The sequence below is a fragment of the Propithecus coquereli genome, unplaced genomic scaffold (genome assembly GCF_000956105.1).
Source record: "Propithecus coquereli isolate 6110/MARCELLA unplaced genomic scaffold, Pcoq_1.0 Scaffold156, whole genome shotgun sequence".
NCBI classification, from domain to species: Eukaryota; Metazoa; Chordata; class Mammalia; order Primates; family Indriidae; genus Propithecus; species Propithecus coquereli.
This window is the reverse complement of record NW_012140080.1, coordinates 6556326-6577036: the sequence shown is the minus strand read 5'-3', so window position 1 is coordinate 6577036 and position 20711 is coordinate 6556326. Positions and strand designations below refer to the sequence as shown.

The 20711-nt window shown below is 32.9% G+C and overlaps 1 protein-coding gene across 2 annotated transcripts in view; it reads right to left on the bottom strand.

Moving 5' to 3' along the window:
- Positions 1–320: 320 nt before the first annotated feature.
- ZNRF2 (zinc and ring finger 2, E3 ubiquitin protein ligase) overlaps positions 321–20711 on the bottom strand; it is a 109809-nt gene continuing 89418 nt past the window's right edge. Inside the window, exons 3-5 of one of the 2 annotated variants that reach the window (XM_012640755.1) lie at positions 10282–10387; positions 4452–4531; positions 321–1162 (exon numbers count right to left, since the gene is read on the bottom strand). In XM_012640755.1, the coding sequence (XP_012496209.1) occupies positions 4474–4531; positions 10282–10387 (164 nt within the window). In that variant the 3' untranslated portion in view covers positions 321–1162; positions 4452–4473. The remainder of the gene's footprint in view (positions 1163–4451; positions 4532–10281; positions 10388–20711) is intronic. The other variant, XM_012640756.1, reaches the window with a different exon arrangement.

Below are 20711 nucleotides of genomic sequence, written 5' to 3'. Positions count from 1 at the left end.
TTAACAAAATCTTCATATTTGCTTTGAAAAAATCATTTATCAAATGCTAACCTCCAGATTTTCTGGAAAATTAAAGATGCAAATTGCTATAAATTGGCATACCAATTAAATTCTGATTTTTAAAAGTATATAAAATCTCCCTCAAATTATTCCAAGTTCCACTCCAAAAAATTTTATTTTATGCTTTTCTAAAGTTATTAAGTTTACAACTTGCTAAACATTCTACCCAAATGTGGGAAAACTGCCTGGAGATGCAAAGCACAACAAAATAATTACGTGAAAAGAACAAACGAAAAATACCCGTTAAAACAAAGTTATTGTAGCTGGCAACACTTAAAATTGGTAATCTGTATTTTTTCAAAAGTTGCATAGCTGCAAGATGATTCACTGCTGATTAAATGTTGAGCAGTTTTATTTAAGAGGAAACAATATATTTAATACATTGCAATTCAGTAGATAATTCTACATTTAATTAATTAAAATGTAATTATGTAACCTGATTTATTCTTTGGACTGCATTCTGATAATATTAAACCTTTAATTTAAAAATATTAACATATTTTAGCTTTCCTATGTAGAAGTCTATTTTCCACTCTTACGGGAAAAAAAATGGAAGAACTTGAGATCATGGTCTACATTCAGAGAATGTTTTTACTGCTTGATTACATTTCTTGGTTTCACATTTAAGACTTTAGTTTATAAGAAGTAAATTATGTGGTTTTCAATTCAAGAATAGATGAATGCAGAAACATTATGTTGGGGAAAATAAAGAAACCCCAAACTAAAAGACAAAACAAATCAAAACAGAACTAGTTGCACAGCTCTAGAGAACTTAATAAAAAGTAAATCAACTTTTAAATCAGTTAACTTTGGTGTCTGAATACAAAATGTTTATCAGTATTACCTATGTAGATGACTAATAAGGGATGTGCAGCATTTTCAAAATCCCTGTGTGTCCTTGATATGCATGTTTGGTACACTGAGTTCTGTGTTAACTGTCCTCTCTGCAGCAGGGCTTTCTTCCTGTATGATTGTCCATCTCTGTATTACCAAGTCTCACATAACTCAGATTTCTGGATGAGTATGCCCGTGTTTTTGTTTTTCCAGAGACATGCCTTCATATCCTCTCAGTTTTTCAAGCATCTTGAAAAGACAAGAAAACCTGTGTAATAACAGATAAATTTAGTTTAAGCAGTAGCCCATAATAGTAACAAATCAAAATATAACATCCATTTTGCCATGAATATTGCTTTAGTAGCTGTAAATTTTCATTCCCTTACTATTCCAAAAACTCATAAAACCAGTGTGCTGCAGAACAGATCAAAACACAGAAAGACCAATTAAAGCTCAAAAATAGTCACAAAAAAATATCAAATACATAGTAAAGTCATTCCCCTTCCACAACAAAGACTACACCAAAGTTAAGAATGCATACATACTTAATTTTTTAATATCTCCCCCAAATAACTAAAAACTCCAAAATAAAAATGATAAACTATTTCCTAACTAATCAGGACCTCCAACATTCATGTATCTCTTATTTGGAGCTGATTATTAAATTCTTATGTTGAAGGATATCAGAAATGCTGGGCTTTGTTGCTACATATTGCCTTTTTTTTAAAAAAATGTTTTAACAACAATGTTTTAATCCTCTTCAAACCCACATGCTTTTAATCCAAGATTGCTTAAGGTATATGAAGAATTTATCATTTGACAAATAAGAGCAGTCAGGACAGAAGCAAAACCGTGAAAGAGTCAAGATATTCCATGTCTATAAATTCTTAAAAATGACTCTTCAACGCCCACAGAGACAGATCCCATTGGTTCAAATTTCTGTGGGTAGCTAGGACAGTTCAACCTGCCCCATATAATAAACTAGTTTCAAACTCAGCATACACACACACACACACACACACACACACATACACACACACACAGACAACATTCATATGTGTAAATATAAGGAAATGAAAATGCTATTTAAGACCAACAGGCATATGTATTCTGACTATGAGATCAGATGCATGTTCCACATCTCATAAGCTCACTGTGACACTAAAGGAAAAATTTAGCTGATCAGACGATAAAAGAAAAAAAATTATACCATATAAAAAGTTCATTGACTCTACTGTGGTCTGAATGTGTATTCCCTTCACAAATTCGTATGTTGAAACCTAATCTCCAATGCAAGAGTATTAAAAGGTGGAACCTCTGGGAAGTGATATAGTCATGAGGGCTCTGCCCTCATAAATGGGATTAGAGTTCCTATAAAAGAGGCTTAAGGGAGTTTGTTGTCCCTTCTGCCATGTGAGCACACACGGAAGTCACCATAAATGAGGAATGAGTTCTCGCCAGACACTGAATATAATGGCACCTTGATCTTGGACTTTCCAGCCTCCAGAACTGTGAGCAATAAATTTATGTCATTTATAAATTAACTGTCTAAAGTCTTTTGTTATAGCAGCCCAAATTCACTAAGACTCTAAAGAGACAAATTTTACCTATAGGTGAAGGAGACGTATTAGTTTGGCACGTAAAATACTGTGAGTAAAATTTCATTTTATTAGCACTGATTTTTAGTACTTCTCTTAAAATGCTACTATAATTTTAACCATGGTTTCACTTTATTGGCTCAGACATAGGGTGACACTAAAGACATTCCAAAGCATTCTCTTTTTCAAAAAAACCTTTTCCGTAGTGAAATAAACACATATGTACACATATACTCAAAATACCATTTCATCGCTACACTTCTCTACCCAGCAATCTTACCTCAATTCGTATTTTAAACGTGTTAAGGTATGATATGAATAAGTTCACAGTAAAAGGTTCAAAAGCTAATGGTCTTTTACTTTACTTTACTACAGTTTACCAAGGCTTTCCCATTTCACGTGAACAGCCCTACTATTAATATGACAGAGGTTTCACTCAACTGCAGTTATCATTTCAGTTGCTATGGCTGCTTTAAGTTACCTCAAATCTCTTGTCAATATTCTCATCTGCTACTCTTAAATTATCCTCATCAACAGAGCAACAGAATTCTTTGAGTATGTTTATTGCCTCAACACTTACATTCTCAAGTTTAAGAGCAGAAGTTATTCAAATAAGAGGAAACTGGGGGACGGCCCAGGACTAGACCTTAGGACATCATCTGCTCTAGTTCCCTGAGTTAAGTCTCAGCCTTTCACATTGTCTGTTACTGTCTTGAGTCTCTGAACATAGAGGCTTTAACTTCTTCTGAAACAATTCCAGGATTAGCTAAAATGTTCTCCCTTGATGTAACAATCCAATACTTTACATCATTTCTGCTAGTCTTTTCATAAAAGCTTTTCCTATATTTGAAGACAGCAATTAAGTTAACCTTTATTTTTTCAAAGTTAAATGATGCCATTTAATTTATAATACTTCACAAAATACGAAAAAACACAATACCCAAGTATCACTTAATTCACTAAACATTTTCAGATAATGCAAAATAAAACCCATGAATAAGCTAAATCAGTGGAGCAAAACTAATTCTTTATTCAATCTTAAAACTCAATTCGATTTCATTTTTTGCCTATTAAATAGACAGGCACTTTATTACATGCCAAGGATACAAAGGTGAATGATTAAACTGAATGAATGAATCCATGATGTAACTTTTTAAAGAAAATGCTCCTACCTAATAATAGTGAAATTGCTAAGAACAGTCCTTGGAGCCAGAATACCTGGGCTCAAATCTTATCTCCAGCAACAAACTAGCTATTTGACCTTGACAAATCAAGTTTTGTAAACTTTCTATATTTAATTTCTTCATCTGTATAATAAGAATAGTAACAGTACTGTGCTCAAAGGATTGCTGTAACAATTAGGTGAGTTGATAATAGATGCAAAATGTTTAGAACAATATCTGGCACATAATAATGCTAAAATGATCAGAATTATATTATCTAAGAACGCACCTGGGAAGTTATGGACAAGAATATGTAATTTGATTCTACTGGCTAACTGCATGGCCTTGGACTCTTGATGCAACTTGCTGGGGTTTTGTTTTCTCCTTAAACCTCTTTATTGAGATATGACTGACATACAAAAAGCTGTACATACCAATATACAAATTGATGAGTTTGGTACAACTTGCTTCTGAAAGTCATGGAACTTAACTACTCTGACCCTCAGGTTTCTCACTGGGAAAATAAAGTCATAATATGTATTTCACGGCCTCTGTTTAGTATTAAACTAAAATTAAATAAGTGAAAGTATTTTCAATATCAAGAATGTAGTACTTAACGTATTGTTGTTAATGTATTTTTAAATGTGAGTTTTCTATGCAACAGCCTAATAAAGTGTCTGAAACATACATATATTATACCTACATGCACATGCCTCAATGAATAAAAATAATGGTTAAGAATGTGTAATTCAGGATAACAGTTTAAAAAGTAATTAAAACAAAAAGGGAGAATTACCTATAAAACAGGAATCTGATGCTTAATCTGAAGGGTGCTCAGGGCAGGATCTATTTACTTCAAACCATTCATCTATGCAGCTAGAAAAGAACAAAAGAAGAAAAATTAAAATACTTATATTTAATTATTTTTGTTATGACAGCCACAATAAAAATGCTTACTTCTTGACTTTAATATATCTTTGCAGCAAAAAAAAAAATCGATATTTTTAATGAGCATATGTGGCAAATATAAATAAAAGATAAGGATATGTTCATTATGTTTTGATGATTCTAAGTCATTAAGGAAAAAATCTTTTGTAAAATTATGCTATGAAGTACTTTAAAGTTCAAACAAAACTATCCCCCTAAAGACAATCTACAGAACTATTACTTTACCAATATTCAAAATTAAATGACAAATTTAGATAGATATTTCTCTTTTTAAAACAGTTACTCATTTATGCATATACCAACCTGTTTGTGTTACCTATCAATGTAATAAAAAAACAGCTTTTAAATTTTAATTCTTGCCAAAATTTCATCACATTTTAAAAGACCATGTTTATGTGTGATTATTGAATATTTATTTTAACTCCATCCCACCCTGCAATACAGTTTCTTGGTCACACTGGCCATATTTCAAGTGTTCAATAGTGACATGGCTCAGGCTTCTTTACTGGATAGTACAGATATAGGACATTTCCATCACAGTAGAAAGTTCTATTTCACAGTGCTGTGACAGATGATAAAATCAAGATCTTGAAAGGTTAAGTAACTTGCCTAACAGTTAGTAAGTTCAGGATTCAAACTGTTCAACATTTTCTTTGGTGACATATGCCAAATTTGCATATGCCACAAAGCCACAAGGTTTGGCTGATATGCTGAAGGGCAAAATTAATATTTATCATTCTTGTATCCTGATAAGTCGGTTTGGTAGGTGAAAATGACTGATGAAATTAAAAAGAAAAAAGGTAAAATACCTCATCCACATGTTCTTTCAAATATCTAAATTTCTGAAGACTTTTGTTCTCTAAATACATCCCCATTTTGGCTATGACATTGTTTTCAGCCTACTCTCTACCACTTAGCTCTAGAGTTCCCTGGTCTACCAGAATACCTCTTAAAGTGAAGTACAAAAACTAAACAAAATATTCCAGATGTGTTAATTCACAGTGTATCTGAATAGTAGCTGTATGTGATCTATTAATAAAATGGGTACTTCTTATTTTAAAACCATGTAAATTTGGCTCATCATGAGAAGTAATCATTTAAAACCCCAGGCCTGTTACATATAATCTGCTAGCAATCCATTTGTTTTCCACTCTAAACTATTTTCATTGGTTATTTAAAATATTATATTCCCTTCTTCCAGCCCCAGCAGGAAATGACTATCCTGAATTTGGTGCTTTTCATTCTTAGGCATTTTCTTACTCTATAACTATGTATGTCTGTATTCTAAAACTATATATAGTACTGTTTCCATGTTTAAATTTTTATATAAATGCTACCATAAAATAGCATTATGCTTTTTCTAACTTGCTTTTGTCAATTTGTTTGAAATTTGCAATTGTTAGTAACTCTCATTCTGACATTTTCATTGTGTATAGTATAGTATTCCATTATATAAGTATACTATAATTAATGTATTCATTTTTTTACTGATGGAAATTTTCAATGATGCTATGAACACTCTCTGAGATAAAGGGTTTGCACCAGAATATAAATTTTTATTTTTTTATTTTTTGCAGAGGTGGGGGTCTCACTATGTTGCCCAGGCAGGTCTCGAACTCCTGGCCTCAAGTGATCCTCCCACCTCAGCCTTCCAAAGTGCTTGGATTATAGGCGTTAGGCCACCTCACCAGACCCAAAACATAAATTAGTTTTGTCACTAATCACACCATTTCAATTGACTTTTGATTTATTCATTTAGTTAGTTATTTAAATCATAGCAAGTCTTTCTCAATGAATAAAGCATTGTGCTAATTTATATTCTGTCACAAGCCCCTTATGTCCTTCTGGATCTGCACTTTGGGTTGCAACACTGTCCTAGATCAAAAGATCAACAATTTCTCTAGAAGTGAAATTTTTCTAGGGGTGAGTTTCACCTAACGGTGAAATTACTGAGTTGTAGGATATGTACTACACACAGCTATTACAGAATTATTCACCAAATATACCAATCTATATTTATACCAATAGAATACCAATCTATATTTTGGCCATCTGGGGTTCTTTTTTTTAATTCCTGAACTGATTGTTGACAATTTTTGCCAAATTTTCTATTTTGTTTTTTCCTTATAGATTTGTAGGAAACTATTATCCAGGTATTTCAGCTATAATACAATATACATGTTTTTGATAAACCTTACTTTCCACAAAATAGTAAACTAAAAGTAACAGGGATTATGGGGAAAAATCAGTTTAAAGGCAGACCACTCAAATAACACAATTTTATAACCAGAACAAAGACGTGTTTCTTCCTAATAAATAAAATACTACTGAAAATATGCTTTTAAAAAATGGTGAAGTTAGCCTCACAGAAAGGATTAAAGAAGGATTGAGACTGCTGGGTTATGAAGACAAAAGCCAATGCACAAAACATGACAACTGCGAAATAAACACCTACAAAAAAAGGCCACGGTCTAATTAAACTAAGAGTAGGAACATGGGGAGATGGGTCTCCTTATAGTACTGTATTCTTACACAGGTTGCTGTGTTAGCATATATGCTTTCATCTTGCTGTTAACTCAATGGAGCAAAACATTAACGCGCTGGGGAAGTATTGTGTATGAACCAGTAAGATCGTGTTACTGATATTGTCTCCACTCTCTCATTTACCAAATGCAATGAGTTAACTGCATTACAGCCAATGAATGAAGGAGACTATCATTTCAGATACCAAACCTTTATTGTCATGAAAAATAATCTCCATCTAAGGTTTTGTTTTTGGTTTTTTTGCAGTGTCATGATACAAATAAGTTTGAAATTTAGTATATAGCCAAATCTATCAATCTTTAACTTTTTCATGGGGAGGGTGGTTTAGCTTAGACAAAAAATAATTCCTTCCCAAGAAGTCAGGGAACATTTCCCTATATTCTTTCCTTACCACTTGCAGATATTTAGTTGACGGAGAATTGATGTTCACTTCAAATGTAAGATAGGGATTCAAAATGTTTTTCCATATCAATAACCAATTGATCCCAGCACCATTTATTGAACAGTTTATTCTTTGTCTACTACACTGTAAGGCCATCTCTAGCAAATCAAAAATTTTCATTCATTCTATCCAACAAACATTTATATAGTCTCTATTATATGTCATCACTTTCCTAAACTGGACTCATTTAACCCCCACAACTCTATAAAGTTGGTATTATTATCTCATTGAAAGACAGAGAAAAACTAAGTTACTTGGCCAAGATCCATACAGCGAATTAGCAGAGGGGCTGAGATTCAAATCTTAGGAGTTCAGATTCCAGCGTCCATGTTTTTAACCTCCATGCTATGCCGTTTCTCTATATAGGCATGAATGTTTATGAACTCTGTCCCATTTCCACACTGTCTTAATTAATATGGTCTTATAATAAATTTGTAAACAACAAGTCCTGCCAATATAATGCTCTTCTTCATGAGTGTTTTGACTGTCCTTGGCCCTTTGCTCTTTGGTCCATATATATTTTTAGAATCAACTTGTCAAGTTATGGGAAAAAACTAGTTGAGATTTGATTGAGGTAGTATTAACTATCTGGATTAATTTGGGGTAAAATTACATTTTTATGACATCGAGTCTTCCTGTCTACAATATGGTATACCACCACATTTATTTTAGATCACCTATGATATCTTTCAATAAAATTTAAAAATTTTCTCCGAATGTCCTGTGTATCTTTTGTAGAATTTATTCCTAATATACCTCTAGCCCTTGTAGTTTCTGTTGTCATTACGTTATTGTTTTTTAAAAAGTTATATTTTCTTTTTTCTTATTGAGATTTTGGGATATGAAGGCAACAGATTTCCATATGTTTACCTCATATCTGGCAATCTTGCTGAACTCATTAATTTTAATAATTTATCTAATGTTTATTTTAGCTTTTCTTTTAAAATCATTAATATGTTAGTATAGAATTTTACTGGAAGCTTTCTCATATTTATTGAGTTAATTTAATGGTCTTTCTCCTTTGATCTATTAATGTAGTGAGTTTTATATATACATATACATATATATATATATTTTTTTTTTTTTCCCCCAATCTTACAGGGTCTTGCTCTTGCTCAGGCTGGTCTCGAACTCCTGACCTCAAGTGATCCTTCCACCTTGGCCTCCCAGAGTGCTAGGATACAGGCATGAGCCATTGCACCTGGCCTCTGCTGTTACTTTTCTAATTTAAGTTAGAAACTTGGCTTATTGAGTTCCAGGCTTCCTTTCTACTCTAACACAAACTTTCCCAAAATCACTAAGTACATGTCAAAAATTTTTCATTATTATTCAGTTCTGAGTATTTTCTAAGTTTCATTATTATTCTTTCTGATCTAGAACTTATTTAGAAGTATATGTGAGGATTATTTATCTTTTTATTATTGACATCTAATAGTAGGCAGAGAACAGCATTTTGTATGGTACCAATTCTTTGTAGTTTGCTGAAACTTGCTCTATGGCCTAGGACATGATCAATTTCTATAATACTCCATGTGTGCTTGAAAAAAACATATATTTCCTAATTGCAAACACAAACATATCCATTAGATCAAATTTATTATCTGCATTGCTCATTTTCCAGGTTTTGATTCATTTTTTGTGTGTATGGCTTGACTCAATGAGAGGTTGTGTTGAAATTTCCCATTATTATGATAGATTTGTCAATTTCTTCTGAGAGTTTTACAGTTTATTTTGAGATTGTTATTAGATACACAAAAAATAGAATTTTATACATTTTTTAATCTTATATAGTGACTCTATCCCTAATAATGCTTTTTACTATAAAGTTTACTTTGTCTAATACTATTACAGTTTAGCTTTGTCAGTTTTCTTTTAGTTAGTATTGGCCTGGATGTAGTTTTCTATCCTCTTACTTTCATAATGTTCTATATTCTTATGTTTAAGTGTGTTGCTTATCAATAACATATCCCAACCTTTCCTTCTGTTTTTCAACTGGTGAGTGTATTCTATGTAAATCTATTATAATTATTGATTTATTTGGATTTATTTTTTACCTTATTTTATATTATTTATTCTGTTTTGTTTTCTGTTTTCCTCCACCCCCAACTTTAAGTACAATTCCACCCTATTTTCATTGGTTTGAAAGTCATAGTTTTCTATTCTTTTTGTGGTTACCTTAAGTAGTTTTTTTTTTTACCTAAAATTTTTATAGTATTGCTCTGAAAACAAGACGACCTTACAAGACACCCGATAGGCTTTGGAGTCACGCAGATTCCAAATCTACTGTAATCTCAGCTCTGCCATTTACTTGACATGTAACCCTGGAAAATTGCCTACTGTCCCTTAGCTTATTCCTCAATTGTAAAATGAGGTTGTTACAAGGCTTACATGAAGCAACCTATTTTAAGAAACTATGGACAATACCTAGGTCACAGTAAATGTTTAAAAAATGGTAGGCTTGTGGATACAGATAGATGTGGGTTGAAGTCTTAGTTCTAACAGGGAAAAAGGCCATTATTTTAAGTGTGTGTGTGTGTGTGTGTGTGTGTGTGTGTGTGTGTGTGTAGTGGTGGTGGTGGTGGTGGGGTTGTTTCAACTAAGAAGAAACCTTTTCAGCCCTAACTATAATGTCTGAAACTGAGAATAATCTTTTACTCTAACATCAACTTGGTTAACATAAAACTAAACTTACCCTTTATGATATATGCATAGACAAGGCAGTCGTGCTATGGTATCTCCCTGTTGCAATTCTTCAAGGCATATTGCACATTCCCCAGCATCTTTACTCAGTACATCCTCTGAAGAAAGAGAAAATCAATTCAGGACAATAAAATTATCCATCAAATTGAAAAAGAATTATGTGAATGTTAATATATAAAGAGTAGCATATCTTGTTTTATCAGAAATACATAAAACTCAGTACCTATATTTGAAATACTATTCATAAACAAGTGAATAATGTTTACCCTTACTTACAGTGTCTCGCGTTTCCATTTCTACTTTACTGAGGCATTACAATACGCAAAAACAGTACAGAATTCCCCAAACTGCAAAGGATTTTGCTCTACGACTTTATCAGTACGTCAGTTATTTATAATGTGGAATTCATCTTCCTTCTCCTATTAATCTACATTAGTCTGGTGCCCAAGATAGCTCAAAAAAGTTTAGAGTATAATGTGGCTGAAAAGATAGGAAAATAAAATACTACTATAATTTTTAAAATTCTAAAATAAGAAAATTGGATAAGTTTAAGAAATCACCCTGCATATGGGACTTTTAAATGGCTGCTTAACTCAAGAAAATGCAAAGGAAGATCAAAGCTTTTGTGTAGATTCTGAAAGAGACTTTTGGAAACTTGAGAATTTCAGACACGGATGTAGCAATTCTTCATAATCTTTTTCCATGACAATGCCAAGCCTACTCCAGGCAGCAATTAGAGTGGCTTCCAGAAGGACCTGCAGGGTATTTTAAAAACTCTATGGTGTTAAATATTGGTGGTGTTAAAATACTCCAGGGATAAACCCCTTTATAAAGCAAAAGTTCCTTTTGAAAAAATAAAAAAGCTTCTCTCAACTCATGTTTTATGTTGAAAGGTTAATTTAAGGCCGGGCACGGTGGCTCACGCCTGTAATCCCAGCACTCTGGGAGGCTGAGGCTGGAGGATCGCTTGAGGTCAGGAGCTAAGACCAGCCTGAGCAAAAGTGAGACCCCGGTCTCTATTAAAAACGAAAACAATTAGCCAGGCATGGTGGCATGCACCTATAGTCTCAGCTACTCGGGAGGCTGAGGCAGAAGGATCACTTGAACCCAGGAGTTTGAGAATGCAGTGAGCTCTGATGATGCCACTGCACTCCAGCCTGGGTAACAGAGTGAGACTGCCGCTCCCCCCCAAAATTTTGATATGCCCAAACCTCCTGTAACAACCAACAAATTCAATTGTGCACATATGTGTTATAGTTCCTTATAGAAAAATTCATTCTGTGGTAAGTGGTTCCTCACTTTAATTATTCATCTTGAGACAGTGCATTAAGAGGAAACGCAGAGGTTATTTGGTCCATACAAGAAAAGGTACCAGCAGATAATTTACTCAGAAGGCTGGAGTAGATAACAGGGCAATTTCTGCAGAATGAGGAAAGGCCTCAGCAAGAAGGGTTTATACTGGCTGAATCTAGGCAATGTGTCAGAAGTGATTTTAGCTAACTACTGGGTAGCTCACAAGCTAATATATTACAATCAGTAACAAGCAGGAAAAGATTTCTGGACAAGCAAAGCTGGATAAATAGAAAGTATTGTTTATTACTACTTCCCTCAAGTTTCCTTTCCTCATTATTTTTATCTTGAATCTGGAGGTCCCACCCATTACCCCCACCCCACCCCACTCCATACCCCAAAGCCTTTTCTCCTTTTGATCTCCATTTTTCTTATTGTTCTGGTATCTTTCAAGAGAAGATTCAGAATAGGGAATCAGTTTAATGTAAAGCACCTAGCTAGGATGCTAGCAGTGAGAACAAAAAGAAAAGGATCTGAAGGAAATATTTAAAAAAATCGTAGTAAAAGACTATAATTCCAAATAATATCATATATTCTTACCACTTAGATTTTTCTTTTTTACCACAGATATAGCAACATTTTAACAAAGAATTATGTGAATGAAAGTACAACAAACTTCAAAAAAAATCAACCACCACTTTTTATCAAACCTAGGACCATCAATGATTATAAGATGCACCATTAGCTTTATATACCACCCAGTAAGAAAAGAATGCTTCCATTAAACCATGACATAACATCGATTTAAAGTGCATCTCATTTTCAGGTCTCATTTCTTTATTGTAACAGATTTTTTAAAGTCTTTGAGGGGAAAAAAACCCAAAAACTTGACACTGTTCTATTATATAGAGATCTCTAAGTTAGGTTAAAAAGAGAGACAGAGAAAAAAAAAATTAAAAAAAAATAAAGTCTTTGACATGAAAATAATTTTAATATTTTAAAAGTTCTCAATTTTATCTTATTTATAAGAAAATTTATAATATAACAAAGACAAATCCAATCTGCCTATAATTAACAGAATGATATATATTTTAAGAACATAATGCTATTTTAAAATTGACGGGGGCAAGAATTATCCCTCATATGCTTTGCAGTTACTAAGTTTAACAAATCTTTTTAGTTTAATTCAGAATGCTGTATTAAAGTCAGTCACTTTAATCATAAACGCCCTTAAAACCTAGTATTGAAAAAGAATCAGAACTACCCTTCAAAACTGTATTTTCTATACCAAGAAAGGCACACCTATATACAAAAACATCCCAAATACACTGATTTCAATGCGGAAGGAGCCCAGTATCCACTGTAAATAGTTTCTGTAGAATTATCTCTGCTCAGAAAACTAAAAGCTAATGTTAACATATTGTAGCCACTGCTCAACTGCATTTTGATAACCAACTCGAGTCAGAAGACAGTTCACTCGTACTGTAAAACCTCATGACTACTGCTTCAACTAGCAAATGCTTAATTTTCCAATTTTAAAGTCTTGTTTCCAATAGAACCTGTCTTTGAATGTGGGGAAAAATTTTCAGTTTTGAAAATTTTGAATTCACTGTGCAGTGTGATTAATTTGTGCTTACCTGGGGATCTGCTAGAATATTCCTCCCTCCCACCCCTATTATGACACTTTCATTCAAAGGAAAGTTTTGAGCTTTTGCCTTCACAAGGGAAACTAAGTTTTACAATTGTGAAAGAGTTGTTAGCAATGTGATACAGTCATAGTTAAATAGGGCCTGGAAACACTACTAAATCCAGGACACTGAAACATTTTCAAGACAGTTGGGAAAAGATTATTAAAAGTCTTTAGCCAATAAATTGAAAACATTGATGAAGATACTATCCATAGGCACTAAGAAGTCAACACTTAAGGTCTGCAATACCTTGGGGCAGAATACTAACTAGCGAAAACTGGTATCAGAGAAGCAGAAAAGGGAACACTAACAGATTTAACTACTATAGTTGGCTAATCTGGAATCCTCCTCCACCAGTGATGATCAATGGAGATGTATGAGATTGCAAATAGGGAACTAAAGTTGTGTTGCTTTTTAATACATGTTGTTGATCTCCTTCCTAAACATCTGGAGCAGTAAAAGTTAAATCAGTGCACTGCTTACCAGTCTCTTTGTTTTACTCGTATGATCCATGCATTAATTTAGATATACTGATACAGGAAAAGAAAAATTAAAAGACTAGAAAACAGCAATGTTTTTTAACCAGAGGTAGACAACAGACAGAATCACCTTTGAGGGTGCATTCTCAACACAGAAAAAACAGGTACCTGTACCTGAGTTCTATTCCCAGAGATTCTGAAAGATACACCTGCCTCAGAAACACAACTGCTATCAAAGAAATGACATGCTGAGGAAGAAAGCTAAGATTTAAAGTTGAAACTTCTTACGACTTCCTATTCTATTAGTCAGCTACATAACCTCAAAAATGTTAGTCAACCTCGAGTTTCCTTTTACTCTTCTTTAATATTAGTACGCTAAAGGTACTCACAATATTACAGAGATGAAATTTTAAAGAATTATGTGGGAAAAAACTTCATATGTTATAAAAACACTATACAAAATATTAGTTTTCGTTGTCAGGAAGTATTTTAGGCACCTCTCCCAAAACAAAAGTGGTCATCTTCCAATTTCTTTTCCTCCCCATCCTTGCATTCTAGTTGTTTCAAACGTACATAATGCCATCAAATAACCCCAAGACAACCAGGAACTTCTATGGGATACTCCTGGATCTAGCCATTTTTTGGCACCTATTATAACTGCCAGGCTTGGAACAACTCCATGCAAACGACACTGCCTAATTAATTTATAAACGTTTTGGCTTCATTTCATATTTTAAAAGCATTACAAATGTCCCCTTTGTTATGTGCTTTTAGACATATGTAAGTCATACATTAATCCTATGAGGTAAATTGTTACCTCCATTTTACGCATAAGGAAACTGAGGCTCAAAGAAGTAAAGTAACTTACCAGAATTTATTAAACTAGTAAGTCCTGGGGTCAGGATTCAAATTTAGGCTAAGTCCTTGGCCTTTTTTGAATGAATTTTGCTACGAGAAACAATTCCACTTTAAAGTAGCATAAGTACCAAAGCAAATGAACTGTTTTAGACAACTTTAAGTTTTAAATACTCAAGCTAGGGATGGCTACATATTTAGAGGCAGTATTCTTAGTATTAGTCACAAATTTTCTCTTTTGGAGTTATTAAACTGTTATAAAAACTGGTATCAGAAATGAGCTTACACTGTACTGCTTACACAGTTTAAAACAGCCCTGTCTAAAAGAACTTTCTGTGATGAAAGAAAGTCTTTTAGCTGTGCTGTCCACAATGGTAACCACTAGCCATTCATGGCCTGAAAATGCACTTAAAATGTGGCCAATGCAACTGAGAAACTGAATTTTTAATTTAATGTTGGTAAAATATGAAACCTTAAAATATATAGTAGATAATGAATATACATTTATAAACTAGTTACAAACTTCTGTTAATTGGTATTTCACTTATAGCCTCTCAAGCTCTTAAAATTTGCGTTGTCCAAAGAAATTACTTAAAATTGAAGCAGCCAAATATGCAAAATCAAAATATTTAGCAGGTCCAAGCACATATCCATATAGTTATTGCAGATCAAGACAACATGAAAAAAAAAGCAAACAGCCAAAATTCTAAAAAAAAAAACCCAAAACACCAAACCAACAAATAAGACTGAATTTGTTAGAGGCAGCCAAAAAAACTCCATGCGAAAATTTCATAATCATCACAACTTTATTTTCAGATCAAGCATCCAAACAGAAATGTGATATTTTCAGCAAAATACAATGCCAAGCACTATTATGGATCAGGCATTTTACCTGAAGACTTATTTTTTGTTCTTGAACCCTCAATGATAGCAGTAGAAAACAAAAGCAGCTGAAATGTGAAATAATCCCTAGAAAAATCAAGAATTAAAAAAATTTACAACATTAGTAAGAAGCAATTACTCCAAGAATAAAAAGTTGGGGCTCACCAGGTTTAATAATAAATACTTGCACATATTAAGTTATCTCTAATGGGTTTAAAAGAAGTTAACATTAATATTTTAGATGACAGACCCATGAATTATTACTGTACTCAAATATAAGGGGGTTTAGAAATGATATTTAACAAAGGACAGTTGCCATTTTCAATGTAAGATAAATATATTAATAAAAACATGGGAATAACATTTATTAATCTGTCTAAAACTTAAAGTTCCTGGTCAGTGTCAGCTTTTACCCTTTTTAGAACCTTATCTTTCTGATTCAACTAGAGATTACTGACTTCTCTGTCTAAATGCCACTGACAATTATTTTATCAATTCTTCTTTAGTTTGAATATAAGTAAGAATTGATTATTAAATACATAGCTACTCTTTATCTGCATTGTTAGAAACTTAATGTAAAATAAAGACTAATTCTCCAAAGAAGATTGAATTTATGACTCTTCCGATGACTTTTCAAAAAAAGTTTGTACACTTGGAAATATTCTGGAAATTGGCATTTGGCACATTCTCAAGAGAATGTAGCTAAAATAACATGGCACCCAACCTATAAACTCTAAAAGCTACAATATATGAATGACATACTAACTCCAACTTAGACTCTGCCTTCCTGGGCCTTTTTGCTCCTATCTTGCCTTAAAAAGCTAATTCAGGATTAAGTATTTTATAAAATTAAGAATCTAAAAGCTGCAAGTAGTCATACAACTCACTTATGAAATTATTAGATTACCATATTATTTCCCAATCGTCAAATCAAACTAAGATAATTTTCCTATGACCCCTCCCTGTCACAAAACAATAACTAAAACCTGAAAACAATTACACTGATTTGCTAAACCCTAAACAAATATTTTCCTAAATTAGTTGTCCACATGAATTGAGGAAAAAAAATATATTTTGAAACTGCTAAATACATACAAGAATAGAATAAACTATATTTAGAACTAAAATTTTAAGCTCATTTATCTCGAATTACTACAGACAAAAAAACAATAGTCCTGAAAAAACAACAAAAAAACCTCATCTGATTTTTAAGCTTACTTTTATTATTATGTATATTTAAAATTAGATGAATGTATTGAATCACAATGTATGTAGGCTAATAACAGCAATAAAAAAGGAGTCATAAAATCTGAGTAATATGATGTAGCAAATAAAAAAAAAACCCACAAGTGTAACTTACAGACAGTTCTAGGTTCAAATTCCAAGTCTTACAATTTATTTAGAAACATAATAGAGATAATAGTGCCTACCCTCATAGGATAGCGGTAAGAATTAAATAATACCTCTAAAATGTCTAGCATTATACCTGGCACAGAGCAAGTATGTTCTGAATCTATCTATGTGATTATTGGCAAGAAAGTATTCTTTAAGTTTGTTTTCTAAAATCTGAAGTGATAATATGACAAAACCTGCTTGACCTGTCTCTTAGGATTGTGGTGAAGATCTAATAAGATAATGCAAATGAAGGCAGTCTCATGGAAAAAGAACAGGCTTGCACATTGGACAAGTCACAAACCTCTTTGAGCCTCATTTTCTTCAAATAAATTGCAAGTCATAATACTTACATCTCACATGGTTTTAACACTGATGATTAAAAATAAAGCTAATAAATGTGAAAATACTTAAAAGGCATTAACTAAATATTAGTTAAATATAAACAAAATTTCACTACTGGAGTATTGAAGAAAACTGAAAAATGTCAATTCAAACAGTATTAGAGCATGCAATACATAGTATATGTTACATCAGAACTATCATCAGATTTATAAACTAGAATTCCATACATCATTTCGTTAAAATGAATTTGAAAAGGAGTATTACAATGTGCATGTCCTGTCTACTGCCTTTGTTGAAGCTAAAGTATAAGGCTCTTTTTCTTCTTCTAGAGGCTGTGAGATAATTAACAGGATTACAGATAAATATTTCACAAGGGATACAAACTAAAATGCCTAAAGATGTAGTTCATCTTCTTAACTATTTTATAAGAAAAAAGAAGAGCATAATTGTGACAATAAATGCCCATTGAATTTGGCCTTGGTTTTAGGGATTTTCAGGGAATGGAGGCAAACTGGTACCTGTGGTATCTAAAGGGGCAGTTGCTACTAGAGCAGAATGCTATGTGGAAATGAAGTCCCAGTGGGTTCAGATTATACATTTAAAGCAGCTGCAAATTTAGGTTTTTAAGTGAATTTTCTAATTTCCAAATAGTGACTCAAAAAACATTTGATACTATGTAAGCCAAATAAAACATGTCTGTGAGTCAGATGTAGCCAATGTTTGCAACCTCAGTATTAAAGAAACAAGGTAAATTCTATGTGGGCAGGAGGCCCTGTAGAGATTTTGCTTACCCCAACATGTTAGCATAGTGTTTTGCACACAGTAAGTGCTTAATAAATATTTCTTGAACAACTAATGAAGCAACAGATCTCAGAAGACTAGGGAAAACACCAAGCAATGAATGAACAGCCAATGGATAGAGAAAATATCCAAAAGCCTTGGTGGTGGTGTTGCCAATGACTTGGGTGGGTACTTTGACTATTTGTAGCCTTGGTGACTCAGCTGAGGTCAGATCTTTTTTTTTTTTTTTAAGTATATTGATTTCTTTATCCAGGAGGTTCCTATCAGCCAATCAACTAAAAAGCACTGAATATATGCCACGTTTGCCAATAAATGCTTATATGTTTATTAGTATGCATGGGTAAAGTATTAAAAATATGTATGCATAGGAAAGATAATAAAAATGTCCACTCAAGATAATAAGGCAAAGTGTGAAATTCAAATGTGTCTGGGAAAAACAAGAAGCCAAGAACCAGTAGCTCTGACATTAGCAGTTATGCAACATGAACAACTGAGAGTTCTTTCTTGATCCTCTTTTGTCTGGCTACTAAACTACTAAAATAACTGTGACTAATTGCTGGGTCCTGGAGAATCTAAATCTAGACTCACCTGAAACCTGAAGTAATGTAACCATGTGAAAAATCAAGAATGTACAAGTATGAAATTATTTTTTTCTTCGTAATTGTTCTAAGAGAGTGAAAAACATATTGATTTGGAAAGGGGTTTATTTTTCTTCACTGGTCTTGGTCAACTGATTAAGTGAGCAGTACCTGAGTAAACCACTAGAACAGGGAAGAAGGTTGCTCTTCCTGACACTGAAAGGACTGGAAAGAAGCCACAGAGTTGGGCTGAGGATAAGAACTCTCCCTGCACCCAACAGCCTCAAACAAAAAATCTTAGTGTGCCAAGCTACTGACCACCAGGCTCACAAGAGAGTAATATCTTGCATTCTCTTTTTTTCTATTGCAAAAAAAGACAACAGTATGACCTGCGTGAGAGATTCTACACCCCCTAACACTATGTAATTGAGGAAGATCATTAGCTAGCTAAGTATACACAGTATACTTAGTATACACAGTATACACAAAAATGACAACAATACTTCAACAGTAAAAGATACTAGAACTAAAAACACAATTTTTCAGTTTATTATTTCAGAGGAAGGAAAAATGAAAGGTCACTGAAGAAAACTAAATCAGTGGTATAGAGTATCAAGTAAGTAACTCCAAGAAAAGACAATTCATGAATAAAAACCTAAAACAGAGTACAAATCTCTAATATTGAAATTATACAGTCATGGGAAGAGAAAAAGGAACAGAAAGAAATAATAATCAAAGAAATCTGAGAAAGTAAGCCCTAGGCTAAGACTGGAGTTTTAGACTGAAAGGGCTCCTGGAGTCTTAAGTAGGATTAATTAGAAATGGGAGGAGGGCGGAAAAACACTTAAATAGATGAACCCTGGAGGAAAACAGAAAAATTTCTGATGTTCAAAAACAGAAATCATGTCACAAACTTCCAGATGGAAAGACCAGGTAATTAAAATGAAAAAATAATGAGACTAAGCCAGATTTCTCATCTATAATACTGGGAATTAGAAAGTAGAACAATTTTAGATTTAAAGGAAAAAAAAAAAAAAACCCTGAAATTAACAAATTCTATATTCAGCCAAGATATTATTCACATGTGAAAGCAAATGAAAAATATTTTGGGGGTCTAATAGCCCAGAAAGTATACTGCTCATGAAGGCTTTCTAAGGAAATTATCCATAGACGTATTCCTAACAAAAGAAAATTAAAATAAGAATGAAGATCTCAATATACAGAAAGAGAAAAATAAAGAGTATAAAAAACAGCAATGAGCAAGGAAACATACGTAAGTGAAATTTAAATCTGAACAGATAATACTGTATCTGGAACTGTCACAGGGGTTTCTGAAACAAAATTAATATTCTGTTAACAGAAAATGTAGAATGTAAAGTCTAAATTATCTCGTATTATCTAAGACTTAGAATGAGAAGCTGTGGGGAATGGAAAAGAGAGAAGTGAACAAGTATATCAAGTGGAAGAGGTCAGAGAAAATCCCTCATTTTGATTGAATAAAAGAGAAATATATGTTTAAAGATTATATAGTAAAGTAAGGTAACCAGCAGAACAACAAAAAGATGCACAGGAGAAGCTGTGAATTAACTTGGAGGAAAGGGAAAACAACTCGCTCTATTTAGAAAAGGCTGAGAAGGACAAAGTATTAAAGTGAAAAAATAAGAGAAGGAACACCACCAAATTTACCAGTTGTAATATAAATGTGTACATGTTAGAAGGTGTAACACACATATATTCACTAAGCGGCCTCAACAAATCAACCTATTTCCCATGAATACTAAGAAAAATAGGGAAGTAATGGTCCAAAAGTACATGCAAAGATGTAAGAGTTCAGGTATAAGGATGAAACTTGAAATGAAAGAAAAAAAACTATTACAAAAATCAAGGTGAAACTAGAAGGAGCACAGGAAGAAAAAATATTGCTGAAATCACAGGGATGGGGGGATGGAAATGAGAAAAATAAGAAAAATAAACTGGGAAAGAAGAGTTAAGAATTAGAAAAAAATGTTATTCACAGAATACAAGAAAAGGAGATCCAACAATACCTATCTGTAGTCAAAAGTAAAATTCAAGAAAATATTACAGAAATAAAAGTAGATCTAGATCTACATA